The 15249-nt window shown below is 40.4% G+C and overlaps 1 protein-coding gene across 1 annotated transcript in view; it reads left to right on the forward strand.

Moving 5' to 3' along the window:
- Positions 1-13827, forward strand: part of ZNF367 (zinc finger protein 367) — a 31865-nt gene extending 18038 nt beyond the window's left edge. Inside the window, exons 2-5 of the mRNA XM_030799252.1 lie at positions 1530-1680; positions 4768-4887; positions 7169-7307; positions 11300-13827. Of these exons, the coding sequence (XP_030655112.1) occupies positions 1530-1680; positions 4768-4887; positions 7169-7307; positions 11300-11522 (633 nt within the window). The 3' untranslated portion in view covers positions 11523-13827. The remainder of the gene's footprint in view (positions 1-1529; positions 1681-4767; positions 4888-7168; positions 7308-11299) is intronic.
- Positions 13828-15249: the final 1422 nt, after the last annotated feature.

Below are 15249 nucleotides of genomic sequence, written 5' to 3' on the forward strand. Positions count from 1 at the left end.
TAGCCTGTGTTCAGCTGATGCTTTTTTTGTTTCTTTGTTTTTTGTTTTTTTGAGATAGATCTCGCTCTGTCACCCAGGCCGGGGTGCAGTGGCGTGATCTCAGCTCACTGCAACCTCCACCTCTTGGGTTCAAGCAATTCTCCTGCCTCGGCCTCCTGAGTAGCTGGGACTACAGGTGTGTGCCACTATGTCTGGCTAATTTTTATATTTTTAGTAGAGACGGGGTTTTGCCATGTTAGCCAGGCTGGTCTTGAACTCCTGACCTCAGGTGATCCACCAGCCTCAGCCTCTCAAAGTGCTTGGATTACAGGTGTAAGCCACCACGCCCGGCACTTTGTTTTTTGTTTTTTAGAGATGGGGTCTCACTCTGTCGCTCAGGCTACAGTGCAGGGGCATAATAACTCACTGTAGCCTTGAACTCCTTTGCTTAAGTGATCCTCCCACCTGAGTCACTGGGATTATAGGCTGAGACACCACTAGTGTTTTGCCAGACTTTTTTGAATACCTAGAGCCTCCCTCCACCATCCCCTAAAAAAGAGTAGAAAGAAAGGAGGACAACCACCTTCTCCCAGTCTTTGCAGAATGGGACACTGTCATTGCTTAGCCCTGCTGTTTACAACTCTACTCTAGCCTCATTTCCTGCTTGTGCTGAGCCTAAAGTTCAGCTAAAGGGTCTTTTCAGATCTTTTCTGAGCATGCTTCCTGCCCTGGGCATATATCCATGACTTTCTAAATTCCTAACTGTAGTGTAAGTAGACATTGTTGAATGCCCTAATTTCCAAAAGAAACTTTCTCCCAGCTTTTCCTCTCAGGCTGTTGGTGTGTCTGTTTGCCTCAACTGAAATCTTTTGCCCCAGGTGGCTGCAGATTATTTGCCTTACAAGGTTTTTGAGCAATACCCTCTGAAGAGACACCTCTCTGCCCTGTTCCAAGTTAGGGAAAGCAAAGACCAACGCCTTGTGTCAGTCCTTCAGGTAACCCGCAGGCTCAAAACAGGCAAACGCAATTCTTTCAGAATTTCTCCCTCTGGAAGCAGGGACTAAAGGAGTAGTTTCCCAGACTGAGAATGCAGGCTGCTGTCTTCAACACTGCCACTGGGGAAGGGAAAGAGAGAGGGCAAGTCAACATGCTGCAAAGCTTTTCTACTGTTTCAAGTTGCTTTTTTATTGATTCAGTTTGCTGAGTTGCTATAAATGTATTTTCTGGAGTTATGACAAAGCTGATCTGACAGTTTTTGCTTGATTTTTCAGTCATTTGTGGAGGGATAGGCCATTGGAGTTACCTGCCTCACCATTTTTACTGATGTCCCTTAAGAAAGACTTTTGCTTTGTTTTTAGAGACAAAACAAAAATGTTGCTTCGAACTCCTGGCCTCAAGCAATCCTCCTACCTCAGCCTCCTAAATAGCTGGGACTATAAGTGTGTGCCGCTGCGCCCAGCTCCCAAGAAAGATTTTTAAAAGTTATATTATGTTGCTTTAATGAGTAGAGTTAAATAAATTATATTAATGTTTATAAAAATTATCAGCAGGATGGAATCCGACGTGGTAGGCCCAGAGCAGATACTGTCCGCGATTTAATAAATGAAGGAGAGCATTCATCCAGCAGAATCCGTTGTAACATCTGTAATAGGGTGTTTCCACGGGAGAAATCGCTCCAGGCTCACAAAAGGACTCATACAGGTAAGTTGAACAAATTTTATAGAGACTGCCAGAAGTAACACTTTTTTTTTTTTTTTTTTTTTTTGAGACAGAGTCTTGCTCTGTTGCCCAGGCTGGAGTGCAGTGGCGCAATCTTGGCTTACTGCAAGCTCCGCCTCCTGGGTTCAAGCAATTCTCCTGCCTCAGCCTCCTGAGTAGCTGGGATTACAGGTATGTGCCACCATGCCCAGCTAATTTTTGTATTTTCAGTAGAGACAGGGTTTCACCATGTTGGTCAGGCTGGTCTCGAACTCCTGACCTTGTGATCCGCCTGCCTCGGCCTCCCAAAGTGCTGGGATTACAGGCATGAGCCACTGTGCCTGGCCAGAAGTCACACTTAACTGAAAGCTGATTTGATATTGAGTAATAAATTAACTTTTTAATTGCCTTATATTTTGTTATTACCACTATTAGTTGTGAAGTTTTTAAAAAAGGCAGTATAGTCAGTTTTTTGGTGGAGAGTGGTGGTTTTATGAATACTGGTTACATGTGATTTCTAAAGTTATCATGGTAATTAACCTAGATGTCATAGTCATGTTATTGGCAAATTTAGTTTTACCCCCTACCTGCCTGAATTGTACTTGATATACTTTTATCTATGTAATTGTTAAAGTTCATCTGTAGGCCAAAAACATTAATTGTCAAGTTTTTAATAGAATGTTTAGAGTCCTCACTGTGCTATCAGGACATTTGACCTAAGCATTAAATCTGTGGTGAACTATGGTAGGCAGCCATCCCAAGATTATGGTACATCTTTATTTGCATATGGAAATTATATTTGCATTTTAAATATCATTTAGAGAGCCAAAAAAAAAAAAAAAGTATAGAGGGCCCTTGTTCTTGCTATAAAGTTGGCCCCAAAGGAAGGAACCTTATAGTTCATCTAATAGTTTACAGGTGAGAAAACTGAGGTGCCAAAAATCCAACTACTGCTGGCTTACAATTAGTCTCTCATACCTTTAAAGCTAGAGCTACACCGCCCCATACAGTAGCCACTGTGACTCCTGAGCACTTGAAATGTGGGTAGTCTAAATTGAGATGGGCAGTAATATGAAACATACTTAATATGAAAAAAAGTAAGCAATTTTTACTGTTGATTATATATTGAAATGACACTTTTAGATAAATTGGATTAAATAAAATACATTATTAAAATTAATTTCACGGCTGGGTGCATTGGCTCACGCTTGTAATCCCCACACTTTGAGAGGCCGAGGTGGGTGGATCACCTGAGGTCAGGAGTTCAAGACCAGCCTGGCCAACATGGAGAAACCCCATCTCTACTGAAAATACAAATTAGCTAGGCGTGGTGGCACATGCCTGTAATCCCAGTTACTCGGGAACCTGAGGCAAGAGAATCGCTCGAACCCGGGAGGTGGAGGTTGCAGTGAGCCGAGACGTGACATTGCACTCCAGCCTGGCAACAAGCGCGAAACTCAATCTCAAAAAAATAAAAAATAAAAATTTATTTTACCTCTTTCTCTTTACTTTTTCTGATGTGCCTTCTAGAAGTGGTTCATATTATCTTTCATTGAGCAGTACTGGTTTAGAGCTTGAGCTTGTAACCCTCAGTCCCCTATTTTTTTCCACCATGTTTATGGTGCTCACCTGTTTCTCACTTTTTTTTAACTTGTGGTTTTTGAAAATATATATTTAAATGATATGATAGAATAGAGGTTTTTTTTAAGTTAAATCCCTGGAAAGGGGTAATGTTTGAATTTTAAATCATTATAAACTAAGGTGTCTAGAGGCCACAGAGTTGCCAGTGTGGGTAAGATTCAAGACTGTGGCAGAATGAAGAAAGGGCTGAGTGCCGTCCTGATCACCACTGCCTCACTGTGTCACCTGATACCCCAGGCATCAGCCTAGAGGTCTGTACATCAAGGAACTGAAAGGAGGATCCTTAAGGGATAGTTGAGCCCTATTGGCATATTTTGTAAAAAGCTTTTCCCTTACCATTTTAAACGATCCCCCTATATCTGTGTTTTATTTTAACTTGTATTCAACTATCACAACCATTTATTATGTCTCTAAATAATGGGAAATTTAGGGAGGACTTGTTACTGTTCTTTGAGTTATACTGGAAAATGCAAACTAATGTACAATTGTTGATTAAATGATTTTTTTCAATAAATAATGTTTAATTATCATTGAACAAATTTTTCAGCACTTGAGCCTGGCACTGTGTTTTCTATAGGAATTTAAGTGAAGTGTAAGGTACTAGGAATCTTTGCAGGAGACTACCATGACACATAAACAACACAGGACCCCAAGTTAATGAAGGTATACAAAGTTCAATTATTTGGAGGTAGATAGGAAGAATTCAGTTATCTGGGGAGATAGGAAGAACCTCACTGAGAGCCTACAGGATTGGGAAGATTTGAATGGGCAGAGAAAATAGTATTTTCAAGGATTAGAACAAGATGAAGAACTGCTTCCTGGCTGGAATGATTCTCCAGGAGGGAAGTAAGGATAAACTCTGCCCCTTAACCCCAGTAGCTAATGAGGTTGGTGAGATTGCCTAGAGTGCTGATCTTAGAGGACCATTTAAGTCAGCAGATAATTTTTAGTTGTCCAAGGTGTGTAATAGGATTTGGGGGTGGTTCAGGGGCTAGTTGGTATGACAAAAGCAGACTTCTGTGCCAGCTACTCTGGGAGTGCTGTGCAGGGTGAGAAACGAGAAGCCGGCCAGGAGGCTGTCGGAGGGTTCATCCTAGTGGGAGGGCTGCCTGTCTGACCAGGGGAAGCTGAGTGAGAAGGCAGGAGTGGGTGGAAGACATAGTGAAGAGCCAGCAAGATCTGGTGATTTGGAGTATGAGGGAGAAAAAGTATGGGATAAGCTCAAGATGATAACCTCAAGGCCTAAGAATAGATTGTGTTCCCCAGCAGATAGTCATTGATGCCACCCAAGTGCTGCCATTAGCATTTCCACCTGCAGCTCAGTAGGGGCCCTGACATGTTTTATTGTTATTGGGAGTCATGACCTATATAAAGCCTGATTCTCTCCCCATCCCCCTCCTCTTCTGGCCTTATTATCTCAGATATAATATCTAACATCTGTCTACTTAGGTGAGAGGCCCTATCTGTGTGACTATCCAGACTGTGGAAAAGCCTTTGTTCAAAGTGGACAGCTCAAAACACATCAGCGTCTTCACACCGGGGAGAAACCTTTTGTTTGTTCAGAAAATGGTATGGTGTTAGAAGTTAACGTTTATGGAATAACTAGTTGTGACTTAACAGTTAAAATATCTTTTCCTTGAATTTTTTTGAGGGGAAAGATTTTTTAATATAAATTTTATAAAACTTTATAAGCTTTCTTCTTTGATAACTGATACATGCTGAATTTCTCAGAAATGATTGATTTAAAAAATTTGTTGGTTTTGATTTTTGTGGGTACATAGTAGGTATACATATTTACGGGGTACATGAGATACTTGATACAGACATGCAATGCATAATAATCACATGGTAAATGGGCTATCCATCCCCTCAAGCATGGGTCCTTTGTGTTACAAATAATCCTGTTACACTCTTAAGTTATTTTAGAATGTACAGTTGAATTATTACTGACTATAGTCACCTTGTGCTATAAAATACTACGTCTTATTCATTCTTTCTATTTTTGGTACCTATTAACCATCCTTACCTGCCCCTCATCCCCCAGCTCCCCTTCCCAGCCTCTGGTAACCATTGTTCTACTCTCTATCTCCATGAGTTCAATTGTTTTGATATTTAGATCCCACAAATAAGTGAGAACAAGTGATGATTGTCTTTCTGTGCCTGGCTTAAGAAATGATTGATTTTTAAATAAAGTAATCCTTTTTGATGAAACCTTGAAGGACAATTAAACATACTATATCCAGTTGTAGGCAGTAGAAAAATCTGTAAAAGTAAATACAGCCTTTGGAGCAACATTTTAAACTTTTTAATTATTAAAGTGAAGTAAGCATATTATCCTAAGTGATTTTCTTAATCTTTTATCAGTTTCTAAAGATGCATATTTTTATGCAGTTACAGTATATTTGAAGTTCAGTGCAGTCTGTCCTGTTGCTCTGTAATTTTCTTGATTATTACAAATGTTGCAAAGGTCTGCAAACTTTTCATCTAGCAAGTTTGCTTAAGCCTATACACAATGGTTTCCTCTATGTTGAATAATGAATATTTGTTTATTTATTTTTTGAGACGGAGTTTTGCTCTTGTTGCCCAGGCTGGAGTGCAATGGCGCCATCTCAGCTCACCACAACCTCTGCCTCCCGGGTTCAAGCAATTCTCCTCCCTCAGCCTCCCGAGTAGCTGGGATTACAGGCATATGCCACCATACCTAGTTAATTTTGTATTTTCAGTAGAGACGGGGTTTCTCTACATTGGTCAGGCTGGTCTTAAACTCCCAACCTCAGGTGATCCGCCCACCTTGGCCTCCCAAAGCGCTGGGATTACAGGCGTGAGCCACTGCGCCCAACATTTATTTATTTATTTTTTATTGTTTTGAAACAGAGTCTCACTTTTCGCCCAGGCCAGAGTACAGTGGCACGATCTCGGCTCACTGCAACCTCCGCCTCCTGAGTTCAAGCAATTCTCCTGCCTCAGCATCCGGAGTAGCTGGAATTACAGGCTTGTGCCACCATGTCCGGCTAATTTTTGTGTTTTTAGTAGAGATGGGGGACCATGTTGGCCAGGCTGGTTTTGAACTGCTGACCTCAGGTGATCCACCCGCCTCGGCCTCCCAAAGTGTTGGGATTACAGGCATGAGCCACTGCGCCTGGTCTGAATATTTAATTTGTTTTTTAAATGTTCTTGTTACCAACAAAGCTGAGGGGAATGTTTTCACACTTGTAGCTTTGTTCTTCTTCTGGGATGCTTCCTTATGTTAGATTCCACAAATGGAATTCCCGGGTCTGAGGTTTTGAACTCCACCCCACCCCTGCGATGGAGTCTGGCTCTGTCGCTAGGCTGGAGTGCAATGGCGTGATCTTGGCTCACTGCAACCTCTGCCTCCCGGGTTCAAGCTATTCTCCTGTCTCAGCCTCCTGAGTAGCTGGGATTACAGGTAGGGGCCACCATGCCCAGCTAATTTTTGTATTTTTAGTAGAGATGGCATTTTGCCATGTTGGCCAGGTTGGTCTCTAACTCCTGATCTCAAGTGATTGGCCCGCCTCGGCCTTCCAAAGTGCTGGGATTACAGGCGTGAGCCACCACGCCCTGCCATTTTGAACATTTTGAACTCACGCAAATAAATCACTTTCCAATGGTGTTGGACACACATGGCCACGAACAAAATGTGACTGTCTTCCTGTCCCCACTCTAGCACTGATGAGACTGTGCTGGTTTGATTGTTTTCTCCTCCAAATTATAGATGCCAAATTTCACCGTATTAATTTACTTTACTGGATACCAGTGAAACTGAATGTTTTCCTCATTTCTGTGTGCTGGATGTCCAGATCCTGACAGGTGTTAACCTTGTGTTTTGAAGGCTGCCTGAGCAGATTCACCCATGCAAACCGCCACTGTCCGAAGCACCCCTATGCCAGGCTGAAGAGAGAGGAGCCCACGGACACACTCAGCAAACATCAGGCTGCCGACAACAAGGCCGCGGCCGAGTGGCTGGCGAGGTCAGGAATGCTGCTGTTAGTCCACCGTGAAGATGCACAGCGCGGGCTTGGGTTGTGTTAGGGACTTGGATACGCCTCTCATTTTAAATAAGCTGCATTTATACACATTTTATAACATAATTAGAAACGACCCCTGATTTTCTATAAAATTATTATGAGTGGTATTAGGATCTTAGGATCTGTGTATGATAGAAAATTACAATATAATTAGAGTGCCCAGACCACAGTTTATTTTCAAAGGAAGAGTTTTCCCATTTTGAAAAAATGTTTTATATGTATTGTATTTCATTTGCCATGAATGCAACCTTCTTCATTTTCTTTATGTTAGCCTTAGCTATGTGCCAATTAAAACAGGGATAGACAGCCAAGGCAGGTGGATCACCTGAGGTCAGGAGTTTGAGAACAGTCTGGTCAACTTAGTGAAACCCCATCTTTAATAAAAATACAAAAATTACCTGGGCAGTAGTGGCACATGCCTATAATCCCATACTCGGGAGACTGAGGCAGGAGAATCACTTGAGCCTGGGAGGCGGAGGTTGCAGTGAGCTGAGATGGCCCCACTGCACTCTTGTATTCCAGCCTGGGTGACAGAGTGAGACCCTGTCTCAAAACAAAACAAAACAAAACAAAAAAACAAACAAACAAAAAAACACCAGGGATAGATGTTAGTGGTTCTTCTTAGGTGAGGTTCCAAAAACACCAATTTAATTTTTTCCAATGGCAACAAGAGGGCCAGTATAAAAGAATTTCTCTAAGGATATTTCGGTTGAAGGACCTGTCTGCTATACACAAGCCAGCAGCAGCTGCTCGGGCCTCACCCAGGCTTCACTGGCTGCTTAGGGTAAAGTCCAGGATTCCTAGCTGTGCTGCCATAGCCCTGCCTCCCTCTGATAGGGCAACTGTCCCCTGCCATGCTGGGCTGTGGGTTTCTCAACACAGGTGCCTTTGTGTGAGGGCCTGTGTGCACCCTGCTTCCTCTGCCTGGAGCACTCACTCCCCACTTGGCTTAGCCTCTTGCTGACCTTCATCTCTTACTCAGGAAGGCGTCCCTGACCTGCTCAGCAACAAACGGGCTGGGACCCACTTAACAGATGCTTTCATTTTCCTTTTCAAAACATCCATCACACATTTATTTGTTTATTTTATACCTTCCCTGCCAGACTGAAAGCTTCCCCAGGAAGGGATATTTGTCTTGTTGATTACGGTAAGCCTAGGACCTAGCATAGCTTCTGGGCCTTGATAAATATTTGAAGGAATAAACTCTGTTTTGTTTGGATAAAAATACATAAGAATTAGATAATGGAATCTGGAAATACTATTTGATTATTCACGTCCAGGGAAATTTGTTAGCACTGTCACAGAAATTGTTTAGATGGGCTATTCTAGGGGTACCCTAAACTAAATATCTCCATCACCTCCTCCCCTCCTCTTTCTCCTGGTTGGCTCCTACTGCCCCATTATTTCTAATTTTGTCCCAGCCAGAAGCTTACTGGTCATCCTTGTCTTTTTTTTTTTTTTTTCTGAGACAGGGTCTTACTCCGTTGTCAAGACTGGACTGTAATAGCAGGATTATTAGCTCATTGAGCCTTGACCTCCTGGGCTCAAGTGATCCTCCCACTTCAGCCCCCTGAGTAGTTGGGACCACAGATGTGTGCCACCAAGCCCAGCTAATTTTTAATTTTTTTGTAGAGATGGGGTCTTGCCACATTGCCCACGCTGGTCTCAAACTCCTGGCCTCAAGTGATTCTCGCACCTTGGCCTCCCAAAGTGTTGGGATTACAGGCGTGAGCCACCACACCTCACCTCCCTGTCTTTCTCCTGTCTACTCAGTGACCAAGTTATGACATCTACCTCCTTACTAACTCAAATTCAGCCACTTGAATGCTCTCAATCCATTTTCCATGCTACTGCCAAAGGGATCTTTCTAAAATGTCAGTATGATCCTCAGTCTAAAGCCTAAACCCTTTATTATGGAATTCAAAGTCCTTCATTACCTGGTTCCTGCTGACTTGCTGAACTTATCTTTTGCCATTCTCCTTTTCTAGTCATTCTTCAAGTCATACTGAACAATTTGCACTTCTTTTTTTAGACCTCTGTGGGCATTGCCAAAACTTTTCCACTTTGAGTAGTCTGGATTTCCTGAAATTTGGTAGTTGTATTTTTTTTTTTTTGTATGTAATTTTAAAAACAGCTTTGTTGGGGCCAGGTGCAGTGGCTCACGCCTGTAATCCCAGCACTTTGGCCGAGGTGGGTGGATCACCTGAGGTCAGGAGTTCAAGATCAGCCTGGCTAAATGGCAGGACCCCATCTCTACTAAAAATACAGGCCTGGCATGGTGGCTCACTTCTGTAATCCCAGCACTTTGGGAGGCCTAGGCAGGCGAATCACCTGAGGTCAGGAGATCGAGACCAGCCTGGCCAACATGGTAAAACCCCATCATTGCACTCTAGCCTGGGCAAGAAGAATGAAACTCTGTCTCCAAAAAAAAAAAAAAGAAAAAAAAAATTAGCCAGGCATGGTGGTGGGCGCCTATAATTCCAGGAGGCTGAGGCATGAGAATAGTTTGAACCCAGGAGATGGAGGTTGCAGTGAGCCAAGATTGTGCCACTGCCCTCCAGCCTGGGTGACAAAGTGAGACTCTGTCTCAAAAAATAAAATAAAAAAAATAAATAAAAACAGCTTTGTTGGTATATAAGTAACATATAAGAAATTATGATACATTTAAAGTGTACAATTTGATACATTTTAAAGTATACAATTTGATACATTTTTGACATGTATATACTGTGACACCATCTCCACAGTCAAGATGGTGAACATATCCATCATTTCCAAGTTTCCTCGTGCCCCCTTTGTGAACCGAACCACACATTCCTCCCTGTCCGCCTTCCCCCCATACAACACTGATCTGCTGTCACTGTAAAATAGTAGTTTTATACAAATGTAGTTTGTTTATTCACTCTATGGGCATTTGGGTTATTTTTGGCTATTACATATAAAGCTACTATGAACATTAATATACAAGGCTTTGTATGGACAGTTTTGTATGATCTGTTACTGTCATTTAAAATGCATTTTTCTTTTTTTTTTTTTCTTGAGACGGAGTCTTGCTCTGTCACCCCGGATGGAGTGCAGCGGCCCAACTTTGGCTTGCTGCAACCTCCGCCTCCCAGGTTCAAGTCATCTTCTGCCTCAGCCTCTGGAGTAGCTGGGATTACAGGTGCCCGCCACCACACCCGGCTAATTTTTTTGTATTTTTAGTAGAGAGGGGTTTTCACCATGTTAGCCAGACCCGGCTAATTTTTTTGTATTTTTAGTAGAGAGGGGTTTTCACCATGTTAGCCAGGCTGGTTTTGAACTCTTGACCTCAAGTGATCTGCCTGCCTTGGCCTCCCAAAGTGCTAGGATTACAGGCGTGAGCCACTGCGCCCAGCCTAAATATGCATTTCTTTAGTTACTAAAGAGTTGAGCATTTGCATTTTCTCTTGTAAATTATCAATTGGCCATGTAATAGAATAAGGGTAGTGTTTTTAAGTTTTTGAATAAACTCTGTGTCACAGATGTTAATCACTTTGTCATAGTTTGTGGGTTTAATATTTACAGCGTTAACGCTGTCAGAAGTTACCATCCCTCTGTAGATAGGATAAATAAGTTTCTAAAGACTGTTTTTTCTACTATTTCTGTATTTTACTCAAGTCCATTTCACACAGGCTCTTTAAGGCGGCGATAGTTTAATGGCAAAAACGTGATTTGAGAGTGAGTAGAAGATCTAGAACTGCCAGGTTTATTATGGAAACCTGAGCATGTCTCTTAACCTCGTTGAACTTCAGTTTCTTTCCTCTATAAATAGGAAATGTATGTTAAATCACTTTATAACTTTATAAACTGAATCACATAAAAGTAACATTGTGGTACGGAACTTTTTAAAAGAAAAGTAAACATCTGGAAATTTCATGTCTGCAATATAACTAATGTGGCTGCATTTCACATAGGTATTGGGAAATGAGAGAGCAGCGCACCCCTACCTTGAAAGGCAAGCTGGTTCAGAAGGCTGATCAGGAGCAGCAGGACCCTCTGGAATACCTTCAGTCTGATGAGGAGGACGACGAGAAGAGAGGGGCCCAGCGCCGGCTGCAGGAGCAGCGGGAGCGCCTGCACGGAGCCCTCGCGCTCATAGAGCTTGCCAACCTGACTGGGGCGCCACTCCGACAGTAGCTTGGACACTGACTCTTCCACTGTACAAAAGTACTGCCCAGCGTACTTAAAAAGTAGATCCTTGGGCATAAGCTAAGCACCTTATTTGCTTATCATAGGCTGCTATTCTGTAGAAATTTATGAAGAATGTTATTGCCCCAGAATATGGGGTGAGAGAGAACTGCACTTTTTTTATATGGAAATGAATTCGTTGTAAAGTTTAAAATATTTTGTAAATATGGACTGCACAGTACAGGGTAGAAAACTACATATTGTGGGAAGCTAGATTTTGCAAGTTTAATGCATTCATTGGAAGCAGTTCTCACAGGAAGCACTTTCTGAATAAGACACTTGTTTGAAAAACAGAATGGTACAAATAGCCAAAGAAGGTTAAAACAGATTATTTATAAGATCATTTTTAACAATATATATTAGTATGTTTAACAATACTGTAAACACTGAAGCAAGCAAGAAAGTATAAAATATGTAAGATAGATAATTTTAATTGCAAAATACTGTGCCCACTAAGGCTACAGAAATGGGAGGCTGACTATTTTGGAAGATGTTCTAAGTAATGGACTTAGAAGAAAATAGATATTTGAGGCTCTTGGTAAGATGCACAATAGTTCAGAATTTTTGAAATTGGAGCAAAATCAGTCTTATTCTATCTTTCTGGGGCTTTACAACTCAGTATAATGTTTAAGTTTGAAAAGCACTTGTCATCCCTAGCATGTTAACTTGGGAACTTTTGCACATTTCATATTTCTCATTTGCTGAAATTGAGTGATTAATCTTGCAAAGTCTAGGTAACATAGTAATTGGTAATTTTAAAAATACATATTAAGGGCCCTGTAATGAGATTTGGCACTTGGATTTTTTCTAAAGGGACACCTACAGGGTTGTTTTGTAGTGAAATGTTTTAGATCTTTTGTTAGCAAACACTACATTTTAATTGTACTGCTTGTTTAGAATTATTAGCAAATGGAAGCCTCCATATTTATATTTTCAGTGCATAAAGCCACCTTCTTGCTTTACTTCAGAGTAACATGCCAAGCTATTTTGTGTTCACTAAATTTAGCTATCAGTTAAACACTGCAGAAAATATTAGCTACTCAAATAAGTAGGCTTCTGAAATAGTTTTAACTGCAAGTGTGTTAACTTGTGTGGTGGTTTTAAGCCATTTTTCCAAATAAAGTTATTAAACACCACTTTATGTACTGAAGCATGAACAGAAAAATCAAGAGCTGAGCAGACCACCTCCTTTATGTAGGCAAAACTTCCATCATTTTGGCTTTTGTTCTAAACAGAACTAAATGACATGCATAGCATGGTAATTTACAGATTGCTTAATTGGAGTAAAACTTAGAGTAATAGAGGGAAATATGGGCTCTTCAGTGCCTTTTTAGCTTTTTTGAGTTGAAGAGGTTCCTACAGATGTAGTTTAAACATTACAAAGTAGGCTTCTTTATCCAAAAATCCCAATATGTCATAGTACACAGATAGTTTAAAATATGTAGCCACGGGGAAGGGGAGGCATGTAAATGTCTTGAAGAGGAGAAAAAGTATGAAAGAAGATACGATAGTTACAAATAATGTGTATGACGAGGACATACTTTAAAAATGTAATTCCTCTGTACAGTAAATTACAAATCTTTAGGGATTTTTTTGTAATAAGAGAATTTATATTTGTAATGGTTTAAGAATTTTGTTTGTAATGTGGTATATAGAATTTTAATTTGGAGCACTTATAAGCTGGTAAGAGAGACTATAGCATCTGAATTATCTTGGTTTATGTTTCAGCATTTCCTCTAGAATTTTGGCTCTCAAATGTGTGATTTAATGAACTAAAAACAACACTCATCAGTTTTGGGAAATTTGAACTTCGATCAACTTAACTAAAGAAGGAAGGGTAGTAAGAATTTTTCAAATACAAATATTTGCCAATTCACAGATGATAACATTTAAGGCCTTCAAAAGTAAGGGTTTTTCCTTGTTTCTCCAGTCAGCTTTTGTCAACTCTAATATAGTTTTTTCATAAACATTTTTTATTTGTATAATTGCAACAGTTTAAGAAATTATCACAACTATTTAGAAACATTTAAAATGTTCTTTTTGATATAAGCTATATACTTGGAAAAATACATTGGTATCTAAAATTTGAGGTGTGTTAAGACTGCTTTTTGTTTTAAAAAATGTGGTTTACATTCAAATTTTTGAAGTGTTTTATGCTTCATATGGCTAAGTTGTAGTTTGGCAGAGTTAACAGCATAAGAATAAACATGCTGTAATTTTAAAAGATGCTTTGAATAAAAATTTATTTTAATTTAAAATTTAAAGTACACGGTCATTCTTAAAGCCTTTATCATTTGTTTTCCTATCAAAAATATAATAACCATGATATAAAAAATTTTAAAAGATAGAAACATCACTTATAGCCTTATGTTCAGCCATTAGTATTATTTCAGTACATGTTTGCATAGTTGTAAGTACAGTGTGGATTCCTTTTTCTTACTTTAATTATGGCCTTTAAGGTTATAGATATTTAACTTCCTCATCTGGTTCATTACTACAGTGTTAAAAATATAGTGCTGTGGATAAGTATTGAACTATTGCCACCCCATTCCCAGGCCTTAAATTAGGGTAATAAGGAAAAGGGATTTCATTTCACTTACATTTAAGATGGGTTGACTCTGGGGTCACCTCCTCAAGAATCCATTTAAAGCCTGTGTACTTTTCTAAGAGTCTAGCAAATTGGTTTTCTTTTTTCATCAGTTATTTTCGGTAGATCTTTAGTTGTGTATTTGCAATGGCAAGGGTCAGTCTGTCTTACCCTTGTGCAGAAGAATATCACAAGCAACTCCTTAGTATGAGTTGCTGTTTAAACAGGGTAAGGATGGAATTTTGGCAGTGAGGTAAGGTCCTGGAAGTATGTATATACAAGCAAACTAAATGCAATTATGATGAAAGTCATCATTAAAAGTGCCTTTAAAATATTCTTTCTGCAGTCAAAACATTTGGAGACTCACAAGAAAATTCAATGTTCTGAGGAAATTAACCAAAATGACCGGTTTCCTGTTTAACTTGAATATGGATTCATTTTCTCTTTTAAAACGGACTTAACATGTCTTTTCTTTCTTGTTTTGGGTAACTTGGGCACTTCTGGTCTTTTTAATGCTAGCTAATTTTCACGAGTTCTGCTTTAGTTCTTATCAGGGCTGAAAATGTTTCCCAGTTTTCATTCTCCTGGTTGTTTAGTGCCTAAGAGTAGAAAAACAATTATCTGGGCATCTATATAGTTAGGCCCCAACTTTTAACTTGAAATCTTCAGCTTTTCTAAGAAGCTAAAAGTTCATATATATATATATATATATATATAATACATTATATATTAAATATATAATATATAATATATATTTTTTGAGACGGAGTCTTGCTCTGTCCCCCAGGCTGGAGTGCAGTGGCGCGAATGGGTTCAGCCATTCTCCTGCCTCAGCCTCCCGAGTAGCTGGGACTACAGGCTCCCGCCACCACGCCCGGCTACTTTTTTTGTATTTTTAGTAGAGACGGGGTTTCACCGTGTTAGCCAGGATGGTCTCGATCTGACCTCGTGATCCGCCCGCCTCGGTCTCCCAAAGTGCTGGGATTACATGCGTGAGCCACCGCGCCTGGCCAAAAGTTCCTATTTTTTAAAGACTGACAAGACTAGGCGGTTCTGGGAAGCTGTCCTTCAACTGACCTGACCCGAAGG

The sequence above is a fragment of the Nomascus leucogenys genome, chromosome 1a, assembly GCF_006542625.1.
Source record: "Nomascus leucogenys isolate Asia chromosome 1a, Asia_NLE_v1, whole genome shotgun sequence".
NCBI classification, from domain to species: domain Eukaryota; kingdom Metazoa; phylum Chordata; class Mammalia; order Primates; family Hylobatidae; genus Nomascus; species Nomascus leucogenys.